Source organism: Setaria italica, chromosome I (genome assembly GCF_000263155.2).
Source record: "Setaria italica strain Yugu1 chromosome I, Setaria_italica_v2.0, whole genome shotgun sequence".
NCBI classification, from domain to species: Eukaryota; Viridiplantae; Streptophyta; class Magnoliopsida; order Poales; family Poaceae; genus Setaria; species Setaria italica.
The window spans coordinates 21,707,905-21,735,231 of NC_028450.1; the positions used below are offsets into that span (position 1 = coordinate 21,707,905).

Below are 27,327 nucleotides of genomic sequence, written 5' to 3' on the forward strand. Positions count from 1 at the left end.
CCTCCTTCTATGATTTCATGCTTTATCTAGTTTTCTTATTTTCAATCTATGATCAATGATAGATTGCATAGGGTGTTCATGTGATCGTGGTGACTAGATTTGCATACTTGATCTACCATGAGTATGACATGTTCTTTATGCCCATGCCCTTATACTGCCTACGCTGATAGGGGATCATGACATAGTCTTCTTCCGTGTAAGGTGTGGATTTTTGGAATCAGATCAGAGGTGTAGATTTAAAGAGGCTTTAAATGAGAATCACATGTGTCTTGCTTTGCTATCTTTCTCACAATTTACAACATATGCATAGGCTAAGTTGCTCTAGATTGGTTATCTCCTGCCGATATTTGTTATCTGTATGCACATGCTGATTACATCTGAAGCTCTCATGAACCTGAATCATACTAACAATGCTAGTTGAAATAGTTCTTGCATTATAAGTTTCTCGGATTGGTAAACCTTGGGGAAACATTCTAAGGGAAAAGCTACAACTAATCCATACGCTTGCGGTTCACGAATTAGCGCGCTAACTACTGCCAACACCAATCCTTCAACTAATTAAATAGGTGCACTAATCATCGGCATCTCGACTTACCAGCAAATTAGTGCCATCTAACATCGACTTAGGCTATGCAATTATCTGAATAATCACATCTTCGCGATGTCAAATTGAGAGTAAAAATTATAAACCCCCAAAAGAATTCAATAATTCTCTAAATTGGCTACCAGTATTTTTTATGGGAAAATAATAAAATAAATTTGTAAAATAAATTTGCATCAAACTATTACAATGATCGACTCAACATAAGACATGGCTAAGTAGTAATAAGCACGTGATAACATGATCTAAACCATTTTTATATGGCACTAAACTAGGGGACGGTAGATGCATCTATTTAGGTAGTTAAACTGTTGATTTGCTGCAAATAAAAAAAATAAATGTCACACTTTTATCATAATTAAGGGATGAAAATACTCTTTTTCTTATTATAAAATATAAATTTTGATAGTCTGTTAAATTCGTCAATGGAGCGAGGACAGGTGAGCAAGCCGAAAAAGATAAGAAAAAAGAATAAAAATGACACCAGTAAATGGCTAGATGACATTTTGGATTGGTCCTATCCGCACCTCCGTTCCCGATCCAGTTGCTTCCCCAACATCACCTCACCGACTCACCGTCCCCACCCTCACCGGTGTCAATCCCGCGCTCCTCCGGCTTCTATGGCCTATGTAGACTGGGTCTAGCCGGATAACCCCGCTAGCCTGTTATGCGTGTATGTAACATTGCAATTTTTTTTCGAAATGTTATGCGTAAACAAATGTGGAATTCAATTTTTTTTTTTGCATTGTATGATTTCTAGGCAGAACACCTTAAGATTGTATTCTTGTGTCTTCTGTAGTTCCTAATAATTAAATAAACTTTTAGTTAATTCTTAAATGATAGTGTGATTTGGGTTTTATTGGATTTTTATTTGGAGTTTTAAGTGTGGCATATTCAAATACAAGTCCTAAAGCTAACTACTAACATACCCTAACTAATCTACCTTTTGTTACCCGTCTGCCTTCTAACACGGGCAACCTGCTAAATAGCACGACCTGCCCAGCTCCTTATCTTTTCATATGAAGTATTCCTTTGAGTCATCTTTCTTTCTCGGTAATCATCAGACCTATCTATTTTTCTTCGGAAATGCTAAGAGTCGACATCCGGCTGGAGTTAAAAAATTGGACGCTCCATCCAGCAGACTAGCGAACGCGTGGCGTAAACTCCACATCTTTCTTGCTGTAATATTTTTTGTCCCAACCGCCCTTTGTGTTTTCCTCTCTCCGGACATGTTCCACCGCTTTTTTCCTTACCAAAGCCATCAGCACCGTCTGTGTGGCGTGAGTGCGAGCGAGATGGGAGGGGCGCAAGTACGCAGCAGCAGAGCTGCACATGCAGCCCCAGTCCTCGACCCCCTACCTGCCGCGGACCTCGCAATGGCCGTCCAATTTGGCTTCCCTACCTGCTGCAGTCGTCACGACCTCACCATTGCCCGTCCAATTCGGCTCGATTATCAAATCCAAACGCCCGGCTCGGCTACTTTTTTGGCAGCGCGATGGGGGCTACGAGGCAAGGCAAGGGATGGACGACGGCTCCGACGTAGGGTCTTGGTGGCGGCGAGGAACTGGCAGGCGCAGCTCGATTTCATGCTCGCATACAAGAGAAGTAGGTCAGCAAGCCGCCAACATTGCCATGCTGCATTAGCTACCCTGTGTTGTTGCGATAAAGATTTTTAGATGTTGTGATTGTTGCAGATGCATCCATTTCATGATGCTGTGCGATAGCTTTTGAAATGTTTATATGTTGCAATATTTCTTTTATGATGTTTCATCTCCTAATATTTTTATGTTGCAGTGTTTGTTACCAGTGTTTCACCTAAGATTACTTGCTTGAAAATATTGCATGCAACAAATTTTGATGTTGCAGTGGGAATTTTTCTCTAGGAATTAGATACATACATGGGATATATTTTTCGACGTTGCAACCGTAGATTTTCGATGTTGCAGACGTTTTGTTTTGATATTTCGAGGGAGAGTTCGATGGACAAAATTTTCATTGGACGTCTAGGTACTAGCAGCGCCGATTTTTGTTGTTTTATTTCGCAGGAGCAGCAGACCCAACTCAACCTTGTTTCCTCTCTCTCGCTCAGCGCTAATAAGCTCACGCAAGGCATCCCTATATGCCATCCGAAAGACGTATAAGGGCTGGAACTATAAAGCCCGCTAAAGCCCTTGTATCATATCACAGCCAACGGCGGGACAGCAACAATCAACCCATCGTACCAGCACTGTAGGCGGGACAGCAGCAAGCTGTGAGAGGCATCAACCAATGCAGGCAACGTGCGCCACCACCATGTGCACTTCCTTTTCTCTTTTATTTCTTCAAATCTGACATAATATATTCAAAATATTAAACTACATATTTAAAATTTTAAATACCAGAATCAACGTAGTTTTGAAAGAAGCTTAACATTTTAAATAGAGTAGTTCAACAACTAATATAAAAATGTTGCAGCAGCATATTTAAAATGTTGAGATAGTTCGTCCATAATATTGACATTTTCTAATTAATCTCATTCTTGCAATACTAGATTTAATATTTTTTTTCAAACAAACAACATTTTATCGAAGTGATTCAAAAAAACTCGTTCAACATTTTCTTAAAAATTTCAACATTTTCTTAAAAATGTTGAACTAGTGTGTCACAAATGTTGAAATGTCATATTAAAAAGTTGAAATAGTTGTTGAAATGTTGTAATACAGATTCAGTATTTTGGTCAAACTGATCAACATTTTTATCGAAGTGATTCAATATTTTAAAAGACCTCATTCAACATTTGAAAATGTTGAACTAGTGTATCACAAATGTTGAAATATCATATTAAAAATGTTGAAATAGTAGGTTGAAATGTTTAAATAAAAATTTAAAATAAAATATTGGATCTTATTTTGTTGCATTAAATCTAAAGAACATCGTGGTTCAAACGGTTTTCGAAATGGATCAACAGTTATGAGAAAAATACATTTGAAATATCGAATTCAAGCTCAACCCACCCACTAACCAACAAACCATAGCTTGCCACGTGCCCTACGCCAAGCCAGCAACTAGTATGCGCACGCCTGTTGGCTACTTTCGACTTTCTGCTGCGGACTTCCGCATGCACCATCCCAAATATCTACTATAGTTGTATGAATCTCAAACACTATAAGATGTATAAGAATTTTTTTCTGGAAGATAGATAGGAATCCTGACTCACGCAGGGGCTCCTAGAAGGTAGATAAGTAACTTATCTTTAAAGTTCATAAAGTCCATGTGCAAGATTTTTTTAACATCTATCAACATTTGCTAGCATTCATCAAATTTTTTTTAAAAAAGTCTTACTTAATTGTTATCAACATTTCTTAATATTGACCAAAATTTTTTATATACCAACATTTTCTTTAACATTTTTATGTTCACCAACAATATTTCTCAACAATTTTTTACATGCACCAACTCTTTTTTCTGCACTTACCAACATTTTTTCTGCACTCACCAATATTTTTTGCCTAACATTTTTTCTACATTCACCAATTTTTTAGAAAAAATGTTGAAATAGTTCATCTAAAATGTTGAGATAGTTTGTTGTGCTGTTGTGGCTTAGTTATCGCTGGTCTTCCCGGTGGGATGGATAGGATTTCCAGCTCACGCAAGCCCAGTTAGCGCGAGGCCCATCAGCTATCGAACTGGCCCATCTTGGCCCACCTGCACCTTGCCCTTATCCCCTCGCCGTACGACGCTGCCTGCCCGCAGCTTTAGCCCTCTCTTTCTTCCTTTCTTCTCCGCCCGAGCTTCCCTCTCTTTTCCTCAGTCCGAGCGCTGCCGCCGGCGCTGTCCACCACCAGAAGGCCGAGCAGGAGCGGGAGGAGCGCCACCTCGACGACGAAGAGCGCGAGCAAGAGGATCCGGACGTGAAGCCACTGCCGAGCCTAGAGAACCGCGAGCTCGCCGCGACGCCGGCCTGCTGCCCCTGCACTGAGCCGGCCCTGCCTCACCTCGCCACGGCCGCACCGACTCCCTGCATCGCCTTGACCTCTGACGAGCCCCACGGTGAGCAAGCCCAGCCATGCCACCCTTTCTCCATCCGTTTGCCCAGCTGCCAGCGCCACAACCTCCCCATCCGCAGATGGCGAAGTCCGTTTGGACAAATGGTCGAGCACCCTGCGTGCACCGGACGCCCCGTACCACCGGCCAACCCCTTGAGCCTTTTGCCATGCCATGTCCGTGCTCTAGTTTTGATCCATCTACGTGCTAGCCTGTGCACTGTTCTGATCCCATCAATGGCGCCACAGTACCTTGTGAGAAGCTAGCAAGCGTGAGGGCATTTGTACGTTTTCTATGCCCTGTACGTGTTCGAGTTTATGCCTGAGCTGCCTGCACGTTTGCACTGGCAAGGGTAGGCGCCGCCATCCTGCCAATAGTGGCCCTGCACATGCACAGCTTCGCCACCCAACCTTGCCGATGCACGGCCATGGGGACCTAGTCTTGCTGCAGGCGTTTGCTGCCTCATCCACCCTTCTTGACCTCGCCACGATGGACGCCATGCCCAGCCGTGCACCGCCCACATCCGCCTCTTTGCCATGCTGCTGCTTGACCTTACCGTGGGAATGGCTTGCCGTTGCCCCATGAGCGCGTCGAAGCCAAGCTGCTGCCTCGCGCACAAGAATCCACCTTGAGCTCACCGTGGCGCAGCTTGACGTGAAGGAAAGCCTAGCCATGCCTTGATGCCGCTCGGAACGTGACCTTGTCTTGCCCTGCCCTTGCGGTAATTACCCTGGGACATTCTGTCGAAGATCTGGTATGCTACAGAAGCCTGAACCCAAACTAGTCAAAACTAACGCTCAGCCACATGGGATCCCTGACCACCAAATCAGATCCGCTGCACCCAGTCCACCAACACCGTACCCCTAACCCGAGCTATGACCGTGGGCCGAGTCGGCAAGACCGCCCGGCTTATGCACATCAAGCTAGGCCCAACCAAGGCAACAAGAGGCTGCCACGTGGCAGCCAGGTTACGTGCCATTAATAGCCGCGTCAGCAGCGGGGCCCACATGCTGAAATGTGGGCCCATCTGACCTTTGACCCGTTGACTTGGTCAATGTTGATTGAGTCAACATGCTGACATCATCACTGTAACTTTGACCAACCTAAAGCTAACATGTGGCCTCTAACATGCTGACTTGTGTCTCTTATGCTTTACCAAATTAATTAAATTCAGAAAGTGTTTCGGTATTTGAAAATTCATATGTAATCAGAAAATTCATATGTAATCATATTAGGCAGTACTCAGAAAGTGTTTCGGTATTTTAAACCAGTTTCATTATCTTTCTAAAATCATGCCTAACTCGATAGAATAGGTTTTGATGCTATTTGGATCTTATTTGAATCTCCTTTGCAGTTTATTTGCAAATAGATCCTCAGTATTTATTTTAATTACGTATCTAGGACTCGGAAGATCCCGAAGACCCAAGCTACATCAAGAGGAGGAGGTTCAGTGAAGGACACTCTAGGTTCACGCCCATCCTGACTTGAATCCTATTAGGCATTGCTGAGTAGAATGCTAGCGCTTTACTTTCCGCATGATGATGATACGCCTGCATAGCCTTACTTTATACCATTATCCTTGTTGTCCTACCACACTGTTATATATATGTTTTCCTGTTCTGCGCTTGCATATGTGATGGGAAATCGTGATTAGGACTCTTGGCGTGAGTTGGGTTAAAACTGGTAGGAGAAGGTGTTTTTGGGAAACTTGGCGGGGGTGAGCTTATACTTAACCCAATCCTAGGATTGGGGTTTGGGGTTCGCACCTGGGTGTTCACTACGGAGTACCTGTTATGGGTACATTTGTATGTGTTAGAGCTCATGAGTTGGTGGTGATACCAGTAATGGGTACAGTTGACAACTGTGGTGGATACACTTTTGGAAGTTAGAAGCTCGCCCCAGTCTAAAACCGAGTGGATCAACCGCTTCACAGGAATTTGTCAAACATACTAACCACTTACCCCTATGGGAAGGGTTCTAGCCATTCCCTAGCTAGATGGTACTAGGACTGTAGGTAGGAGTAGTGTGATAGGAGATGGTAGACTGGACACGCCCATGGAGGATTTGAGGTGTGCCGGGCCTGGTCATTTATCGACCCTACTTTCTGAAATTCGACACTTGTTGGCCAAGAGATTCACAGTCCCAGGTCCTTCAGCTTGCCGAGGATACCCAAGCTGGGAAAACAGGATGGTACCATACTAGTTAGAGAGTCATGGTTGTGGGTTGCATCTCAGTTGGCTGATCCCCGACTTGCCCGAGTGGATCTAGGTGTACACACTCTGCAGAGATAAAACTATACGTATAAATGCGTCCTTAGTCATGAACATCCCTATGAAGTGCTTTGTCTTCCATTGTTTTTTGGGAAATCCCTACCTCCCCATGTTAGCTACATATGTGAGATGTGAGGATCACAATTGCAGTCGGGAAGAGGGGAAGTTGCTCCCTTTCCCTTTAGGATCCGGCTGTAGTTGTTGAGATGCGAAGAGAGGGAGCCTTCGCATTGCCCTAGAGATGGACATAGAATGTTTGGAGATGGGAACCTGGTGTGCCAGGACGCACCTGTTGTGTTGAGAGATGGGATGGTGGATATGGAGTTTACTCTTTATGCTTGCTGCTGCATAGGAAACCCGAGCCTATTCCTTGACTACTTTTGAATACTAGTATTAGGCCACTTAAAGCTTGCGCATATATGGATGGTGACGTGGACCATAAGTCTGCCATAATACTAGTATTCATAAGTTCGGACTTGGAGCATAAGTCTGATCACGAGGATTCCATGGTGAAAGGGTTGCGTTGCTTCGCTCAAGGATGCCTGTGGTGAAGATTGGAGATGAAGACTTGTCGCTTAGCCCAAGGGGCTTGTATCATATTCGTATTCGGTTGTTCCGGATGTAAATACTCAATATTGTACTCTATTATCGTTGTAAGGAAATGATATTATGCTGAGATGAGTTCTGTACGTGATATCTATTGATCCAGGAGTCGGATTCTCGTTTCCGAGAATCTGGTTTCTTTCAGGTCGCTTCAGCATGCTCTCTGAGCTGAATTGAGAACTGGATATGTTGGGCCTAGCATCCCTTCGCTTCACTGCTTTCCGCTCCCATGCCTCCGCCTCCACCTGCGGTGGAAACACCTCGGTAAATCTCTCCAGGCTCCTCTCTATTCCTCTGCTCCTTTCTCATCTTATGTGAAAAGATTTCTTGTCTTGCTTGGATTGGCGGTAGCAGCTTGCAGATGGAGGTCGGCTTTCGTTTCTTGTGCCGGAGGTGGACCAAGTGGACACAGTGCCACCGGAGAATATGCACAAATGGAGGATGGTGATCGCCTATGACGGGACAAAGTTCAAAGGTTTGATTTATTTCAGACTTAGCATCTACTTTGCCTTTGATTTGTGGGGTTGATATCTTCTTGTTAGCGTTTTAAGGCTTTGTGGTATTGTTTTGGTTCTATTCCAAGACTTTACAGAGAAAGTTTTACATTTTGCATTCGGCCTTGGGCTTCATACCATTCCACTGTGTACATGACAAATCAGTGTAGTAAAAAAATAAAAATAAAACCCTGATTCATTGAGGAAAAGAAAATCCTAACATTGTGGCCCTTACATAATAAGATACTGGACGAGTATCAATATAGAGACAATTGTGAGTTAGTAATACACTAGACATGTTGTATAGTTAGGCCCAACACTCACCGACTTGGTCAATATTCAGACTTACAAACTTTCTGGGAGGAATATTTAGACAACTAGAAAAAGGCAATAACATCATCTCAAATAATCAGTCAAACATCCATTTTTTTCACAACTACACCCTAAGTTATGATCTTCTCGACTACACAACCTGGCAATAGACAGCTGACACAATTGTGAACTAGTAATTGAACAGTCACAATGAGATCAGCAAGTGCTACATTGTAGATATGCAACTGTTCTTTATCAAACAATTCATGCATAAGCTTTATAGATAAATGAACTGTACAGTAGAAGAACATGTGACAACTATAAGTCAGTAGAACATTTGTAGCCAATATCCTCCCATACAAGAACATTTGAAGCTTGTTAATGATCACAAAATCAAGTCACACTTGGAATTATTAGTTAGGAAATTTCCCCTTGGAATTCCATGCCGCAAAGCTCCTCGGTAAGCTTTTCCTTGTGATCAGGTGAACGATGCTGGTCATTGCAGAACCAGCAAGCTGCATGTGAGATTGCTTAATCAGATCAAGATGGCATAAAAAATTAAAACCCATGCTTCATCAGATTGTTGGGGCACCACCAGATCCAAGACAAAGATTAACCCAAAACTGATTTTGGCAACTAAAAACAACTTACAAAATAGAACTTTACACCCAGAATATTTCCAATCTGTGATAACTTCGATCCACAAGAACACCAACAACACAGATGAGGGATGAATAACAGACCTAGTGGGGCACAGTGCTGTAGAGTCGTTTTGTCAGGTTTGGGGGTCGGAGCTGGAGCCATGGCGGGTTAATGCGGAGGCGGGTGAGGTTGTGGCGAGTAGAGGTGGAGACACATTGTGGTGGATGCGGAGCAGTGTGGATGCCACTGGAGGGATGCAGCTGAAGCGTGCAGAGAGGAGGGAGAGGGACAAACGAGGGCGAGAAAAAGATCGACGCAATGCAAATGAGGCGTTCTGTTCCATGCCTTATCTGACGATTATTTTATATTCTCTCCCATGCGGGTCGACAGGTTTTGACCGGTATATTCCCCAATCCACACCAAGCCAAATTCAGCTTCAGCTCAGGCGGAGGTGTTGCCCCTCGTGGTTCTGCTTCCTGTGTCACGGGGTTTCGGCCCCATTCCACGTTGAACCACGAATTGCCAAACACGTATTTGTGCAGCAATCAGCCTTTAGGGTGTTATATAAAGAGTCACAAATGACATTTTGATCTGATCATTGCACAAGGTTGAAATGACTTTTTGCCTCTATAGGGCTCGCTCATAGTCTACCACAACTCTTTTTCACCTGCCACCAGGTTTTATCTTGTCATTTTTTGCAGCTGATTTTCATTACATCTCATGTGTGGAATTTATTCCCTTCACTAATCATTGGTTTATCCTTGTATTATTAACAGAGAAATTAAACGAAATGTTACAACTTACACTCATCTGACTACTCAATAGATTTTGGATTTGATTTGGACTCATTTTTATTCATGTTGGCAGTGTTTTCTGCAAAATCATTAGTTATCTTGTTAGATATGTGAATATGGTGAGTCCTGATGGTTCACTGACCCTGGGAATGCTCTTAACCATTTGAATGCTAAAATGTCATCAGTGTGCTTGCATATGTGCATCTAAACATTATAATAAATTGGCTGTGAAAAGTTAAGTAGAACTCTGTTCTTTTTTCCTACATGGACATCACTACGGTTTTCATGAGAATTATATATTTTTGAAATCTCATGATTCTCTGTATTATATCTCAGGTTGGCAGTATCAACCATCGCCTCCAACCATACAATGCTTTTTGGAGAATGCACTGATACGCATCACTAAGCTGGATCGGAAGAAGCTATGCTTGGTTGGTGCAGGCAGGACAGATACAGGTGTTCATGCATGGGGTCAGGTCCAATAAACGTGCTATGGCTTACCTGGACATTTATCATCCGGCTTGTGTATCTAGCACTGCTGAATGTCATTATGATTTTTGTGAACTGTCAGGGATAACAAATAAAATTTGTTGTTTTTCAGGTGGCACATTTCACTACACCCTTTGCTTATGATTGCCTCCATAGCATTCATTCTGCAATCAATGGACTTCTTCCTCCTGAGATTCGAGTCAGGGAAATTAGTGCCGCACGTCCTGAGTTCCACGCTCGTTCATCCACAAAGAGCAAAATCTATCACTACAAGATCTATAATGAAGCAATCATGGACCCCTTTCATAATTGTTATGCTTACCATAGTGCTTACAAACTTAATCCGCATGCCATGCGACAGGCTGCAAAACACTTTGTTGGAATCCATGACTTCACATCTTTTGCTAATGCAGCACATAATGATCGGGAACGCAGTCCCATAAAGAAGATTACACGATTTGATGTTACTGAAATGGTAGTTGATGCCCAAACTAACTATGTTTTTGGTACTATTGTTTTTTACCCTCTGGTTTTATCTTTAGTTTCTGGAGGGAAATCATTCTGTGTTGGATTATGGTTTGGTGTTTGTTGACATGATCTTCTTTTCTTGGTACTCTCCAGGGTGCTCTCTTACAGCTTGAGGTTGAAGGCACAGGTTTTCTGTACAGACAAGTGAGGAACATGGTAATTTTGTTATCTGCCTGTTTCGAATTTAGCTTCTTACCATTGCACATATTTTGGCCTTGCAATTATTATTGAATCCCTTTATTTTCATAAAGCTCCACCGTTGGTCTTTTGGATACATCGGATAAACAAATTTCTGGAGCCCATTAATAGAAACCCTGTTTATCATTGTCTTTTTGTATACTTGATAATTAAAATCAGCCATGAAAAGCACTTCATAGATCTGCATTCCAGTCTTTGAATGTTAGTGTAAACTAATCAGACGTATCCAACAGTGCATCATATCTCCATCTACTGTGATATAAGTCACTAGCAAAACTAGAATACACCATTACTATTGCATTTATCTTTATTTGATTCTGCTATATCCTATCACTTCCAGTGTTATAGCATATCTTCCCTTATATGACATGAATGCTTGCCTTGATCCTCTGAAAGATCAAGATTGCAAATCTTAACGCAGTAGGATTGCACAATATTTTCTTTCTAGCATCTTGTCACATGTAGTGGACTTTGTGGATGGTGTTGCCAACTTGCAGTTCGCAGCATTTGACACATTTATCTTCTGTAACTTGGTAGCCTGTGTTTTGGGCGTTACCATATATCTCTTTAGTGCACAGTTAACATCTGTATTGGATGATGCAGGTAGCTTTGCTGCTTCAAGTTGGAAAGGAAGCCCTGCCTCCTGACATCGTTCCAGTGATAATTGCGGCAAGGGACCGCAAAGAACTGGCGAGGGTGGCCTTATCAGCACCACCACACGGATTGTATCTCATGTCGGTTAACTATGACGAGGAAATCCTGAAGCCACCTGAAGGTTCCCCTCCAAATTCCTTTGGTAGGACACACCAGCTTAGTAAATGCAGAATTCCATTTTACTAATGAAGAATTATGTGCCAGAAATATACCATCTTTTAGTTGCCTCCTACAGTTTCCTTGGAACTGTCAACCAGAGGACCTGAATGCCTGCTAGTTTCTGGGTACAGGATCTGGTCAAGGGACCCTTACAAGTTATCTCTTTACACTCATCGATTCTTTTCCTAACGAAGTAACGAACAATTGTTTTGAGTGAATAGTAGATTCATCTGTGAATGTCAGTAAACTGATTCTTGGAGCAAACCTTGTATAGAAGGAAAAGCTATTACCCTAGACACTCAAGAACATCAGGATCATTCTGACCTTACACTATGACATCTAGTTGAATAACATGTCCGACTAGAAGCAAAAGAGATAAAAAAAAAACCCAGCAAGACAACTCATTTAGAGAAAGCAGAGAATGCACGCGGAAGAAGCCATCTAGATTGAATGGCATATCCAAAACAAACTCGAACCACAACTACGTATGGTTTCCAGGCACAGCAGCAATGACCCGTCCGCTGGCCACGTACGGTTTCTGGGTGACCGTCAGTATGCAAGAATCTTCATAGGCATCCGCGCCGCTGGTGGTTTCCACTGGTCCATCTATACATTTCTAATTTCTTCAAATCTGCCACGAAGCCGTCAAGCCGTCTGAAATCCAAGGAGCTCCGTCACACCAATGAATAACCTGCTCGGACGATCGTTTGGACTTCGGAGTCACCACTATTAGCATTGCTCGGCTGTTCGTGTCAGCATTTCTGAGCTCGCATGTCTGTGTTGTTTCTCAACTCCAGACTGAAACCACTAAAACTAGCTTCTGGTTTTTTTCTGTGCTCTCGTTGAGGACCAGATTTTGACTCCCGACGACAATGTTTCTTTGTTTTTTTTTTCTTTGCATTTTTCTGGATAGCTATGCTGTCCAACTATCCCCACATTGTGAAAACACTAATCCTATTTAAATGGGAAGCATAGCTGACCAAAGAGGAACATGAAAAAAAACTCAATCTAAGGGGAGAGACGTCCGCCGTTGACTTTGTCTTAACACCTTTTGAATACATTATACTCTCTGTTTTAAAATATGATATTTAGGGCTAGTTAGTTTGCCCTGATCGTTATATATTTAAAAGTAGTAGAGGAGGTACATCACAGTTAGCAGTGTGCCAAGTTGCTGTACAAAATTGGCCAATTAGCAGGATAAAACGAGCATTTTCATTTGTGAAATATAGAATTTTACCATAAGCCAATAATAAAACTACAAAATCGCTCTCAATCAACTTTCTCTGTCCTGTTGGTGCACAGTATCAAATTGAATCATGTCCTACCATAATCTGAAGTCAAGAAATCTCTAAGATTCCATACAAACACAAGCCAAAATATTTGTTCGAAAGGATAACAAGTACTGCCCTGCCCATGGGAAAAACTTACTTGCATATATGTATGGTTTAAGTACAATATATGACAAGTTCAACCGAATGAACACTGACAGCTCCTTGTGGCTACTGAACACAGCACGAGCAACATCTATAAAAAGGTACTAAATGTCATTATAATAATTTTAGCAAGCCTAGGAATACCTCTCTATCTATACGTCAGGCACACATATGTAAGCAGCTAAATTCCTCATCGGCCACTCCATTGCGGCAAGCTCGATACGTAATTTGATCAGTTGGGTATGAGCTTGAAGTGCGGCTTGTCCGTGGTTGGGGAAGGGTCATAGCTGCCGTAATCATTCGTCTTGACATTGAGCATCCGACCATGCACCAGTGGCACTACTGCTTCCTTCTGTTCAGCCCCTGCTGCCTGCAAATTAATTTTCAGGTAAACGTTAGAAAAAAACATAGATAATTTTTGTATGAAAAAGGTAGATATGAAGCCCAAGTATTTGAAATGCATGGTTTTGTGAGTAGTAGTTTGTACGATGAACTGGGGAGAAGAAAGGAGGGTTTTGGAGTGCCCGCCAGTTTAGTTTTCCTGCTATATACCTCTCCTTGATGACGTAGGGCATCTTGATCCGTCAAGAAATTGCACTGTCTCCCTGAAAACAAACAATCACACCAGTGAGAACCTAGGAGAACCACAGCTATTTTCTCCAACACAAGATATGTAATCACAACTACTATCCAGACAGGAACCTATTAACATCAAGTGAAAGATTCACTTCTCCTGTATCTTGATGAAACTTAACACATAAGCAAAGGCCGGACCAGCTGGAAGCATCATGTTCTCAGGCTAGGTAAAAGAGGAAATTCACTACTGAACAATCTTATGTTTGGGGATTCAAGGCTTAAATCAAGGGAAAACTAGCTCAAGAACTTCAAAGAAAGAACTAGTCGCACAAACCTGCGAATGAAGTTGAGAACAACAAGGCAAAGACGATGACAGGAAAGAGGGACGCAGATCTCCAAGACCTTGATAGCATCCTCATTCTGAAATCACACGACGCGTACACTCTTGGTAACACGCACAACACATGAACCTGAAACCAGGTGAAGCAGGCCTTCCTCCCTTTCGCCCCTTTTCTTTGGCAACGAAAGCTGAATATATAACCAGGCAGTTGGGCAATCCCTTACATGCGACAAAAACGAATCCCACTTCCTCTGAACAAATTTCCAAGGGAAAGATGATTTAAAAATTTTCTGGGGCCAAAAGTGGAGTGCCAGATGCCTTCTGTTTGGAATTTTCAGGATGGGGTCATCATGGTTGGTGGATGCTTGCTTACTTCACTTTGATTTTTTAAATATTACTTGACAAAAAAGTGCAATTCGACAAATGCCTTCTTTCAGTTACAATAATCATATTTTTTTCCATACTGCTTCACCACTACATCAGCACATGGTTTTTTGGGAATGGCTAATCAATTGCTATGATCTTCTGATATCTGCCAGTTGTTGCTCGCATGCTGCACAATTAAAGCTGGAATTATTTTCAGGTAAGTTTCACCCCTTAGAGATATCAGTTTCAGGAACATTTGCGTTGCCACTTTCTTGTTTTTTATATTAATTTGTGCGATTAGGTGCTGAAGGGGTGATATTTCTAAGTGCGGAGGGGAAGTTTGTAACCAGGTGCTGTCGCTGAAGGGAAAGTTTGCAACTCATGTTACTTTTTCATTTCTAAAAAACCACCACTCGTGGAAGCAAAAGTAGGTTGATGGATGCCAGCATCGCTTCAGTAACTGTAATAAATAAATTTGATTCCTTCGCTCTTCTATGTGTAACTCATTTGTGGCCACTAACAAACCAGGAATAATACACTCAAAACCATAGTAGGTTGTTAAAAATGGCATGTAGGCTGAAATGATAAACCACAGTAGCACAGAGCACCACATTGTTCAGGATATGTGGATCACAATAGGATAGACGTGAAACAGTGGTCATGCTTGAATTCCTTTGTCATCACCTTCAGTTCACACATTCCATCAACATGTCATGGCAAAAGTACAGCAGTGGCAAGGGGATAGATCAAAGTGAAAAGCCATGCCAGCCTAACAGAAATTGCCACCCACAATCGAGCAGCCCTCATGATGCGCACGATTTTTGCAGAATGGGAGCGGTATGCTGCAGAATCAGACAGAGGGACTAGTGCAGGAGGAAGAGAAAGTGCCCCTGATGATACCCTGGTAGAAAGTGGCCATCGCAGGAACAATGACGATGCAAAGCACATTGTCATCAGGGGGCAGTAGTGGAGGATAAAGGGGAGCTCCACTACGAGTGCTCCGCATACAAAGTATGTGATTAGATGCTGTCTTTGTTGAGCTAGTGGCCTCTTATTACTAGACAGGTTATGTCCCGTCTTTCTGCCCAAGTGGTTGGCGATATGGCAAAGCAAGCACAATGCCTGGCTTTGCTTTCCTCCATGCATTTGTGTACCTTAAGATGGTAGTGTGGTGCAGGATCCGCATGCGGGGGATGAGATTTGCACTTGACAAGTTGCTGAGTTGCATGATGGGATCAAAGGTGCTTTATTGTTTCCTAGCTGTTGTAGTGCGCTAATGGGGTGAAAGAAGGTTCAGCTGTTCAGCCAGAGCTGTAAATAAGCCAAACTTAGAAAGCAGATCGCCAGGACCATAATTCCTTTTTATTTATTTTTTTATTTATAGGTCAATCGAAGTGAAAGGCCATAGTATTTTTAGGAGAAAGCTGAGGTGTTTATCAGGTCAGATGCATGTTTGTGGGATGAAATTGCTGGTGAGAAAACCCTATAATTGGGGTTTGTAAGAAAAAATTAAAATAGAAGGAGCATCTAATTAGCTGCTATTAGGGGGGGAAACTAGAACGCTATACACACCCGGAATAAAAACAAGAATAGAAGTGAAAAAAAAGGGAGTTTTCAGAACATAATTTATGGTATAATTGAAGGTTCAGAAGCAGAACTCTTTGAAATTACAAAATTAGCTGAAGGTCCATTCAGAATCTTCATCAAGATGGGATATGAGTTGGATATAGTGATGTGGTGATCCCTGCTCCAATAACTATGGCTAATAGAAGTGACGTTCCAATTATTACAGCTAGAGTTAATCAGAAAGTTTCCATAATTTAGCCTAATGTTTCATAACTACCATTTGTTCCATAACTACTGCCTAATGCATCTCGATTCAAAAATTGCACATGTGACTGAGCCCAAGAAAGAAGATGCTAAAAACATATCAAACTCCAGGAAGTTTTTGTTTGAAGTTCAGGATGAACCCTCAGATATTCCTGCGATTAATTCTGATCACATTGGTCCTGTTCCTGTTGTTGTTAAGGATGATCAGAAAATTGTTGATGCTACAATGCAATGGGATAGTTTAATAAATGGACCTAATATATTCAAGAAAGGAACTCCTAAAATCATGTTAAAGTCGAGGACGGCTTTGTTTCAATAAGAGGAGAATGATGAGCCCATGACATGACTCATCTAAGTTGTTGCTAGCCATGCAGAAAATTCTGGCAAAGTAATAAATTCTCCTATGAAGCTTGGTTCAATTTTACCCTCCAGCTGAGCATCCATGGGGGCTCCTATCTGACTTTTACAAGCCAGTTAAGCAACTTAGCTTTAAAGCCCACTAACATGGCGCGCAAGCCCAATAACAGCAGCTCGTGGTGGGTACGATACGGACTCCTAGTTTTTGGATGGTATTTCCGCGCAAAATCTATATAGGTTCCAGAAGTTCTTTTCCTATTAAACTTCCATTATTTGAGATTTGTGCAAAACAATTCCATTCCTGCACCTGTCCTTCTCAACCCTAGCCTAACCACACCCATGTCCTGGCTGCCACCCTGAGCTCGCCGCTTCCCCCACGACGCCTCCGTCGCCCATATGGTTGCCGGCTTACCGCACGTGCCCCCCTCCCCCCTTCCCTCCACACCCGTGGCCGCGGCCTGCAGCTTGTCGTCGTGCGCGCCAGTCCGCCGCATCCGCTAGCTAGCCACGCCTGCCGACCTGCCGTGCGCCGGCACTGGAGAAGAAGCATGGCTTTTTATTTTTAAAAATATTGATGCAGGTATTGATAAATGTTTGAATCCATTTTTCCAAAATGTTGAAATACGTTGTAAAAAATGTTGTGGTTTTCTTTTTGAAAATGTTGATATACATTTTTCAAATATGTTGAATGTATTATCTCTAAATTTTGATATTCTTAGGAAATGTTGAATGTAGTCTTCCGAAATGTTGAATTTAGATTTCTAATTTGGGCCTAACGGGCTTTAAAGCCACAATGCTTAACCAACTTCCACAAGTTATATACAGGAGCCCCCTATTTTTGTTCCCTGTTCTGTCGGAAATGAAAGCTATGGCAGGCAGACCACCTTTTTGACTTTTTTTTGGTTATGCCACTCCATCCGGGATACAATACATATTTGAATTTTTTTTAGTTGTGGCACCAAAAGACGAATGCCCTCCTGCTTGACTTTTTTTGCGGGGCATGTGGTTAATAGGGAAAATAATGGGTGGGAACTTCAAACTACATATTTCAAGTTGCAATTTAAAATCCGGAGTTACAAATAAATATGGAACCATCCACATGCTAAAATTCTAGGACGATGTGAATATATGCAGCATCATTCGGATATAACATAAACTTATAGCTCACAAAATCTAAGCCTACATGAAAGGTTCTAAAAAGAAGGCTGGTGTTCTAAGGAGATTTTACAACGAAAATAGAAATCCTCCAACAATCTTACTATCTTCTTGTGAAATATTGCACCTGTGAAGTGTTAAAATAAGATGATAACCAGAATACTTAGTTAACAAAATATGGAAAACAAGTATTTGTTCACACAATAATTAATGTGCAAATGCAATAACTTAGATGTTATCGTATTATTTTGTAACATTGTCTTTAGATTATATAAATGTTGAACCACATGTACAGAATTTTTAGATAGAGCAACCGGAAATATTGAGTACATCATATTGAGAACCATTTGAATTGTATTGAAGAAGTTGTTGAATATAAATCTATAAAATGTTAATTCAACACATTTTTAAGGTTGAAATATGTTTACAAAACTGTTGAATGGAAATTTAAATGCTGAAATATTTAGTAACAATCATTTGCAGTGAACTTGAATTATTAAAATATTGATGGATTCAGTAAGTTAGCAAAATGATGAAACTAGTAGATCATAAATGTTGGTGGAAACATTAGTTTTCTTGGAAAATGCTGAGCTAGCATATAAATACTGAATTCGTGACAAACTTCTAAGGAAAAAGGAGATATGTAACACCCTAAATTTCACTATTTGCAATTTAATAAAATTTATTAGAATTTTCTAGAATTTATTTGAGTTTATTTAAGGTTTTAAGGTTTCTTTGAAATTATTAGGCGATAAAATCTTTTTCTAAATTAACTTAATGAGCTATAGGTTTATATGTGTTGCATAATTGCATTCATGTTGGTTTCATTTCTTTTTTCTTGAGTGCGGAAAAGGTTTAAAAATGCATTTATGCGACTATTAGGTTTTTTGAGAATTTTCTGGATTTATCCGGAATTTATTCTCATTTTCCTAGAGCAAAATCTATTTATTAGAAGGTTCTAGATTCTTTTTCACAAGCTCTGAATATTTTATTTTGATTCCTCATGTCCCATTCTATCTCTAGAAATTTTCCTAGAAGTTTTAGAATTTTCAGAGTATTGTTCGTGGTTTAAATGAATTATCTAGAGTTATCTGGATTTTCTTACATGGTAAATTATTTCTAAAAAAGGAAAACTGTCCTATCCATCCAGGGCAAGCCCGTGGGCCTGACCTGCTCCGGCTCGTGTGCCTCGTCAGCTCACTCCGATCCAGCAGCCAGTCTAGTTGCGAGGCAATCTTCTTCAGCGACTGATTTGGTAGCTTGAACTTCTTCACGCCGACTAATTTGATGACCACAGTGCCTTGGCCCTGTTACTGCTCCTTAAAGTGACCGACTGATTCGATGATTTTGAAAGTCATCACCGAATGAATCGGTGAATTGCGTCGGTGCACAATTCCAGTAAAATTCGCTTCAAGTTTTCACTTATCTTTATCTTGGCTTCAATACCATCATTCGTAAGCCTTAGATTTTTTACTGTTATTTGGATGCCATAGAATTTTTCTAAATCTATCTTTTTCTTCTCATTTTGATGGCTTTGGAATAATCCTTGGGACCTATATAAAACACCTACAAATGTATATCTTACAAACACATTAGTTCAAATAACTATATTATCATTAATCATCAAAATCATTATGGCCTACAGATTTATTTTTCCTTACAAGCCGTAGCCATTGGGGATAAGACGAGGAACGAGTGGGATATGATTGTTTTGGCCTAATCGGTAAACTGGCCTCTAATTTTTGGACCAAAACTAAGGTGTGCCAGTGGAGATTAATTGACCAAGATTCAGGCCGCAGCTCAGGTGGCCCTGACCACAGGTCCGCCCCTGATAGATGAGGATTGGATCAGGCCCGCTACGAAGAAACACTAACATCAAGTATTAAAATATCAAATAAAACAAATAAAATAGTATTAACCAAGCTCTTCGGGACAGATCATTACAATTTTACAAATAAAAAGGCATTCATTATACGGTTATACTATTTCAAACATTCCACTCTTCAGCTCAACAGTCAGCTATCCAGAAGCTAGGTGGCCAAACATGCTAGGTTCTCGGATCAGCTGTTTTTGGAAAACCTCCAGCTACCCCAAACAGATCCTAACAACACGAGCAGACTAGCTCCACCTATGCAGAACCCTTAAAACCAGAGGTTCAGCGCACTGGCTCAGCGCAGGAAGCAACGCAAGTCCATCACGCGCAGCACCTTGAACCCATCAAGGCTACATCCCAGCACGAGCCTCGGCTTCTTCGGCGCCGGTGGGCAGTCCAGGATGCGTTCAGTTCCCACCCCGTTTGCCGTCGGTGAAAGCTGTCTATAACCTTCGTCATCCATAACCCCACGAGATCGCTTCAGCTTCAGCGACCGCAGCTCCACCAGCTGCGGAATTACTTCTGCTTCTTCAGGCACCTGGATGGTTCTCTTGCCCAGATTCTTCCTTTGGAAACCCATGCCGAACTCAATTTAACCTGGAATAACGAGACAGAAACCGAGATTGTTAACTCAGAGGTGATGAACAAAGATGAAGCAGAGATCGAAGAAGACTTCTTCATCCTACCAGCTAGCTAGTTGGAGCCTCGTTGCTTTGGACACCAGCGGATATGACAGATTGACAGCAGAATGCGCGTACTTATAAGCAGCCCAACAAAGGGAACATAAAAGATCTTTGCAAAGGAGCAGAAAAGAGGAGGAAAAGAAATGCTAATGAAGGGCCAGTGAAGGAACGACAGAGCATCAGATCAAGGAATCAAAGGAAGTTGCACAGCAAATGAAAAGTGAGGAGCTCTTTCTGTTCATTAGCACAAAACTAATCTTCTTTCCAGAACAGCATAGGATAAAAATTAACAAGATGCAGGGGAAAGATAAAAGTGCCTTAATTTGAGAGGGGAGGGAGGGAAAATATGCTCGCTGATGATGGCGCACGTGAGCAGGAGCCAAAGTGAGGCTCAAAGTGGAGTAAAGGAAAAGATGACGAGAAAAGTATACCTTTGCCTTTGTTTGCAAAAAACAAATGAAAAGAAACAACAAACAGCACAGGGAATATGCAAAAGTCAACCTGCTATGGCTGAATGCATTTGAGTGCATTTTGTAGGGAATACTAAGCTGCAAACTTTTAAATTTGCATAAGCTTTTATTTTTAACCCTTATGTGATACTTTGCATTGCAGTTAGTCTTTTCTTTATTGAGCCTAAGGATGATGAAGAGCCGAGCCATTCTGTAAAGTTCATTACTGCTGTAACTAAGTAGACGGCAGACTATCAGTCCCTAAATACCCCATTACTACCTGTTGTGGGAGCACTCAAAGTCTATAAAGCAGGTAGACCATTCACTTACTGAGACGTTTTACAGAATAAAAAAAGTAGTGAATCAAACTTATAAAAGATAAAACTGGATTCAACTAATTATTTTCCTGAGAGTTATTGGGCCAACTCTCTCGAAATCCCAGAGCAAGTAGGACAAATCTTTTTTCTTTCAAATAATTTTACAACAACAACATAGCCTTTAGTTCCAAGTAAGTTGGGTAGATTAGAGTTGAAACCCAACAAGAACCACAAATCAGGGTTCGGGCACATGAATAGCTGTTTTCCAAACACTATTATCCAGAGCTAAATCTTTGGGTATGTTCCGTCCCTTCAAATCTCCTTATTGCCTCTTCCCATGTCAATTTCGGTCTTCCTCTGCCTCTCTTCAAATTACTATCACGCCTTAGGGTTCCACTACGCACCGGTGCCTCCGGAGGCCTTCGTTGGACATGTCCAAACCATCTCAGTTAGTGTTGGATAAGCTTTTCTTCAATTAGTGCTACTCCTAACCTATCACGTATATCCTCGTTCTAGACTCGATCCCTTCTCGTATGACCACAAATCCAACCCAACGTATGCATTTTCATAACACTTATCTGTTATGCATGTCGTCTTTTTGTAGACTAACATTCTGCACCATACAACATTGCAGGTCTAATCGTCGTCCGCCTTTTAGCTTCAATGGTACCCTCTTGTCATATAAAATTCCTGATGCCTGGCGCCACTTCATCCACCCCGCTTTGATTCTATGACTAACATCCTCATCAATATCCCCATCTCATTGTAGCATTGATCCTAAATATCGAAATGTATCCTTCCTGGGCACTGCTTAGCTTTCCAAATTGACATCTCTCTCCTCATGTGTAGTGGTGCCAAAGTCACATCTCATATATTCAGTCTTAGTTCTGCTGAGTCTAAAACCTTTTGACTCTAGGGTCTCCCGCCATAACTCCAGTTTCCTATTTACTCCCGCTCAACTTTCATCAACTAGCACTACATTATCCGCGAATAGCATACACCAAGGGATATCCCCTTGAATGTCCCTTGTTACCTCATCCATCACCAAGGCAAATAGATAAGGGCTCAAAGCAGACCCTTGATGCAATCCTATTCTAATCGGAAAGTCATCTGTGTCACCATCACTTGTTCGGACTCTAGTTACAACATTGTTGTGCATGTCCTTAATAAGTCCAACGTACTTTCCTTGGTACTTTGTCATGCGCCTTCTCCAAGTCAATGAAAACCATGTGTAGGTCCTTCTTCTCCCTATACCGCTCCATAACTTATCTTATTAAGAAAATATCTTCCATGGTTGACCTTCCAGGCATGAAACCAAATTGGTTCATAGAGACCCGTGTTATCCTTCTCAAACGATGCTCGATAACTCTTTCCCATAGCCTCATAGTATGGCTCATCAACTTAATTCCTCGGTAATTAGTACAACTTTGAATATCTCCCTTATTCTTGTATATTGTAACCAGCATACTTCTCCTCCACTCTTCCGGCATCTTGTCCGACCGAAAAATATGGTTGAACAACTTGGTTAGCCATACTATGGCTATATCCCCGAGGCATCTCCACACCTTAATTGGGATAACATCCGGATCCATCACCTTACCACTTTTCATCCTTTTCAATACCTCTCTGATCTCAGATTCTTGGATCTTCCGCACAAATTGCCTGTTGGTGTCATCAAAAGAGTCATCCAACTGCAAGGTTGTGTTCTCATTCTCACCATTGAACAATTTGTCAAAATACTCTTGCCATCTATGTTTGATCTCATCCTCCTTTACCAAGATGTTCTCCATTTCATCCTTAATGCACTTAATTTGGTTGAAGTCCCTCGTCTTTCTCTCACGAACCTTAGCTATCCTATAGATGTCCTTCTCTCCTTCCTTCGTACCTAATCGTTGGTAAAGATCCTCATACGCCCTACCCTTTGCCACACTTACATCTCGTTTTGTGATCTTCTTTGCCTCCTTGTACTTCTCTATGTTGTTCATACTCTTGTCATGGAACAAACGCCTATAGCATTCTTTCTTCTCCTTAATAGTCCTTTGGAGTTCCTCATTCCACCACCAAGTATCTTTATCTACGCCTCTACCCCCCTTGGTCACTCCAAGCACTTCCGAGGCTACCTTCCGAATGCAGTTTGCCATCTTCTCCCACATGTTGTTTGCATCCTCTCCTTTCTTGCAAGGGCCCTCTTTGTTTACTCTTTCCTTGAAAACCTCTGACGTCTCCTCTTTCAGTTTCCACCACTTTGTTCTTGCAATCTTGGCTTGTTTATCCCTGCGTGCGCGCATATGAAAACGAAAGTCCACCACCACAAGCTTATGTTGAGAAATAACATATTCCCCTGGTATCATCTTGCAATCCAAGCATGCTCGTTTATCCTCTCTTCTTGTGAGGATAAAGTCAATCTGGCTATAGTGTTGGCCACTACTAAAAGTCACTAAATGGGACCATCTCTTCCTAAAGAAAGTGTTTGCTATCATCAAGCTACTGCAAAGTCCAAGACTTCCTCTCCCTCCTGATTGCTACTACCATACCCAAAACCTCCATGAACTGGCTTGAAGCCTGCACTTGTTGTACCTACATGCCCATTAAGATCTCCTATGAAAAGTTTCTCGCTAGTAGGTACAGTTCTAACTAGGCTATCTAAATCTTCTCAGAAAAGCCTCTTAGTACTCTCATCGTGGCCTACTTGGGGGGCATACGCACTAATTACGTTTGGACCATATCTCCAACGGCAAGCCTAACTTGGATAATCCTATACCGTTGCCTTCTCACGTCCACCCTCCATCCTTGAGACTCTTGTCAATCAAAACTCCCAATCCATTTCTATTTGCAGTTGTCCCTATGTACCAAAGCTTGAAACCAGTATTATCTACCTTCGTCTTCTGACCCTTCCATTTAGTCTCTTGAACACATAAGATATTTACATGCCTCCTAGTCGCTAGTTCAACTAACTCTTTTAACTTACCTGTAAGAGACCCTACATTCCAACTACCTACACGAATCCTAGTTGGTTCGACTAGCTTCCTTGCCCTTCGTACCCGTCGAGAGAGATGTGAAGACCCTTGCTTATTTTTCACTACACCCAGACGCTGATGTAGCGCGCCACTAAGGAAATGACGATCCGATCCTTGCTCACTTGACACCATGCCCAGATCGCGACACGGCGCGTCACCACGGTGGAGACGACCCGGCCCTTGCTCATTTAACACCATACCCGGGTTCCGATATGGAGCGTCACTAAGAAGGTTATGCCCCAACGGATTTCTCTTAGGTTTCATTAACCCCATTAGAATGGCTAGGTTTAACGTTGGCTCGCCAAGCCTATCACAACCCTCCTCCTTTACCGGGGTTTGGGACCTGCTATGTTGAGACAACATAGGCGGAGTTTTCTTTCAAACAATTGTACAAGATAGAAATGCAGCAAATTATGCTTTATTGACTGGCAACAAAATCTGAATGTTAGTGCACCATAGAACAGAGCTCTTCAAAAACCAGAGAAAGACAAAATTTTCTTTTTGATAACCAAACAATAATAAACGTGATGGTTTATGCTTTAGCCAGTGACATAAAAAACTGAATGTTTGTACTGCATAGAACAGTAGTATCAACCATTTAAAGAAACAGAAATAGAAATAGAAATATAAAAAGATCTAGAAGCATAAAAGACTGGGAAAGGTGAGTTTATTATACTAATCATCTGCATTTCTACTTTAATTGGAGGAGTTCAGCTCCACATACTAAAGAAAGATGATTCATTTTTAAATGTTAAAGGTAAATGGTACCTTTCATCTTTTTAAAGCTATATGGTACCAGTTGAAAACATCACTTGTTACTGATTTGATTTTTTACCTTTGGAAACATCACTTCAGAAACAATCCCTGGAAAATCGTCTAAAGCCCACATAATAGTACAATTGAGTAGGACCTTATGATTGAACTTTCAACTGACCACCAATTAGCCTAAGTTTAACCTTTACACTTTGTTGAAGAAAACCTTTTATGCAAATGGCATAAGTAAAATAGTAATTTACACCGTTCAAAAGAAATAACACATGGGAATCAGATTCTCCATCCACCCCCCTGTGAGGATCTCAATCCCTGCTTTGACAATGTTTACCCTTTGTTGCTAATCTGCCTCTTGACTTTTTTTCAACTCAGAATACATAACTCACTGAAATGGCATTCAAAAGCCTACTGAGCAGTATCAGTTCTCCAGGAACCTATTAGTATTTTTTTTCATTTTTTTAGTATGGTTTCAATTGGTTGCCTATAAGTTCAACCTTTTGACTTGCTGGTAAATGAAAACTATAATTCACAAACAAGCGAAGTAAGAATCCTTAAAATCAACCATAAGGTCTGTGGTGCTCGATTCAATAAAATTGACTGACACAAAGTATAATTCAGATGCGTGCTCACTTACTGAAATAGTGAAACTAACCACTAATGCCGAGTCCAGTTAGTTTATTCGCCACATTTCTTATTATACGGCTTCCACACATCAACAAAATGCCGCAGTTCTGAAGGTAGCCGCGCCTTCCACGCCGCCGCCTTCTCAGGCGCCGTCACGGGTGGCCCCGTCATCGCCACCCAGCTGTCATCTACGTCCAACACCGACACCATCTCCTTCCCGAACGCCGTGGCCATGGCTCGCAAGGTGGCGTCCTTAACCGCCTCGCCGTCCCTCCCCTCCTCCTCCGCCTCCACGCACCCACCGCCGCAGTTCACCATCATCCTCCCTTCCGGCGCCACCATCCCGCTCAGCCGTTGCCATGTGTCCACTTCCTGGAGCTCCGGCAGCACGCTCCCGTTGGCGAACAGGTCCACCAAGGCGCCGCCAAACCCGCCGGGCGGCGCCTCGGCCTCGAGCGCGTCACCGACGTGTACGAACAAGCGCGCCGCGTGGTCCTTCTCGAGCTCGGCGAGGCCGAAGAAGTCGCGGGCGACGGCGAGGACGGCGGAGTCGAGCTCCCAGCCATGCACGGAGAGGTCCGGGTAGAAGTGGAGGAGCGCCCGGGCCGCGGAGCCGGCGCCGAAGCCGAGGACGGCGAGGGAGGGGCGCGGGAGGAGTGGTGGGAGCGTGGTGAAAGCGTCGAAGTAGGTGGCTGTGAGCGGGCAGTGGTGGGCGCGGCGAGGGAAAGAGAGGGAGTGGATGTTGCCGGGGCCGTCGAGGAGGAGGAGGCGGGCGCCGGCCAGGGGGTGGCCCGCGGCACGCGGGGAGACGTCGGCGACGCGGATGTGGTTGTGCGGGGAGCGGACCTCCGCGACGAGCTGGAGCTCGTCGGGGAGGGGTTGGATACTGGGGGTTCTTGCTGCGGCGGCAGCGGAGCCAGCGGTGGTGGTGCAGCGGGGACGGAGGATTGGGCTGCTTCGGAGTGGATTTGGCACCGGCAGCACCATCGTCGTCATGGCGACTTTGTTTCTTCTTGCTTTCGATTTCCTCTTTATCCAGATATATGTTCTCCTCAAGATTTTTCAGTGTTTTGACGAGCACGTATAGGATTTTTTATGAGCATGTGTAGGGTTTTCTACTTTTCTATGTATTTTTAGACAATTTAGCCACTATTTCATTGCAAGTATACATTCAAGATGGCACGTCTGTGCGTATCCACGAAAAGGGAATTGAAGTTTTCGAATTCAAGTACTCCCTCATTTCAAATTGTAGGTCATTTTAGTTTTTATTGATACATATATTTAGCTACGTATTTAGACATAACTTATATGTAAATGCATAGCAAAAGATATGCATTTAGAAAAACTAAAATGATGTACAATTTGGGACAGAGATAATAGACAAGAACCGGTCCTTGAAGAACCGGTCCTTGAAGGGACCTGAAGATTGCAAAAGCCATTGCAGAGCATTCGGATGAGAGAGTTATAACTTCACGAAGATTTGTACCTAAGAAAACTGGTATGATCGGTTTATTAGGTCAGTCCGAATGGTTTTACCTGTGTAAACCGAGTTAGAGTTGTATTTTGATTACGAATCTAGAGTTGTATTTTGATACGAGATTCGTAAGTGTTTCGATTTCTAATGGAGCAAGAGCAAGGCCACCCCTCCTGTATCTCTCCCATCAGTAAAATTTAGACACATTCTAAGGTTAAATTGAGTTTAGTACCTTTCTTTTTATGACAGGTGGGCCCACCATTTCCCCGATCCACAAGCTCCCTTCGCCCCACGT

The 27,327-nt window shown here is 42.3% G+C and overlaps 3 protein-coding genes across 6 annotated transcripts; 1 reads left to right on the plus strand and 2 right to left on the minus strand.

Moving 5' to 3' along the window:
* Positions 1–4,337: 4,337 nt before the first annotated feature.
* LOC101769915 (tRNA pseudouridine synthase A 1) lies at positions 4,338–12,031 on the plus strand. 2 transcript variants are annotated; one of them, XM_004952402.4, is made up of 8 exons: positions 4,338–4,630; positions 6,026–6,090; positions 7,643–7,761; positions 7,852–7,972; positions 10,076–10,215; positions 10,341–10,703; positions 10,850–10,912; positions 11,558–12,031. In XM_004952402.4, the coding sequence occupies exons 3-8, from the start codon at positions 7,684–7,686 to the stop codon at positions 11,792–11,794; spliced, it is 1,002 nt and encodes a 333-aa protein (XP_004952459.1). In that variant the 5' UTR covers positions 4,338–4,630; positions 6,026–6,090; positions 7,643–7,683; the 3' UTR covers positions 11,795–12,031. The 2 variants fall into 2 exon arrangements, with proteins under 2 accessions (XP_004952459.1, XP_022683029.1); XM_022827294.1 differs by lacking the exon at positions 6,026–6,090 and having other exon boundaries at positions 11,558–11,887.
* Positions 12,032–13,099: 1,068 nt separating this feature from the next.
* LOC101770324 (protein CASPARIAN STRIP INTEGRITY FACTOR 1) lies at positions 13,100–14,346 on the minus strand. The gene is made up of 3 exons (XM_004952403.4): positions 14,111–14,346; positions 13,753–13,805; positions 13,100–13,570 (listed from the first exon to the last, which is right to left on the minus strand). The coding sequence occupies exons 1-3, from the start codon at positions 14,193–14,195 to the stop codon at positions 13,433–13,435; spliced, it is 276 nt and encodes a 91-aa protein (XP_004952460.1). The 5' UTR covers positions 14,196–14,346; the 3' UTR covers positions 13,100–13,432.
* Positions 14,347–19,712: 5,366 nt separating this feature from the next.
* LOC101771126 (probable polyamine aminopropyl transferase) lies at positions 19,713–26,664 on the minus strand. Of its 3 annotated transcripts, none has more exons than XR_001163184.2 (2): positions 20,384–21,476; positions 19,713–20,294 (listed from the first exon to the last, which is right to left on the minus strand). XR_001163184.2 is itself a non-coding variant. In XM_022823694.1 (2 exons), the coding sequence occupies exon 1, from the start codon at positions 26,552–26,554 to the stop codon at positions 25,610–25,612; it is 945 nt and encodes a 314-aa protein (XP_022679429.1). In that variant the 5' UTR covers positions 26,555–26,664; the 3' UTR covers positions 20,158–20,294; positions 25,587–25,609. The 3 variants fall into 3 exon arrangements, 2 of the variants coding, with proteins under 2 accessions (XP_022679429.1, XP_004952461.1); XM_022823694.1 differs by lacking the exon at positions 20,384–21,476 and adding an exon at positions 25,587–26,664 and having other exon boundaries at positions 20,158–20,294; XM_004952404.4 differs by lacking the exon at positions 20,384–21,476 and adding an exon at positions 25,569–26,664 and having other exon boundaries at positions 20,165–20,294.
* Between the last annotated feature and the right edge of the window lie 663 nt (positions 26,665–27,327).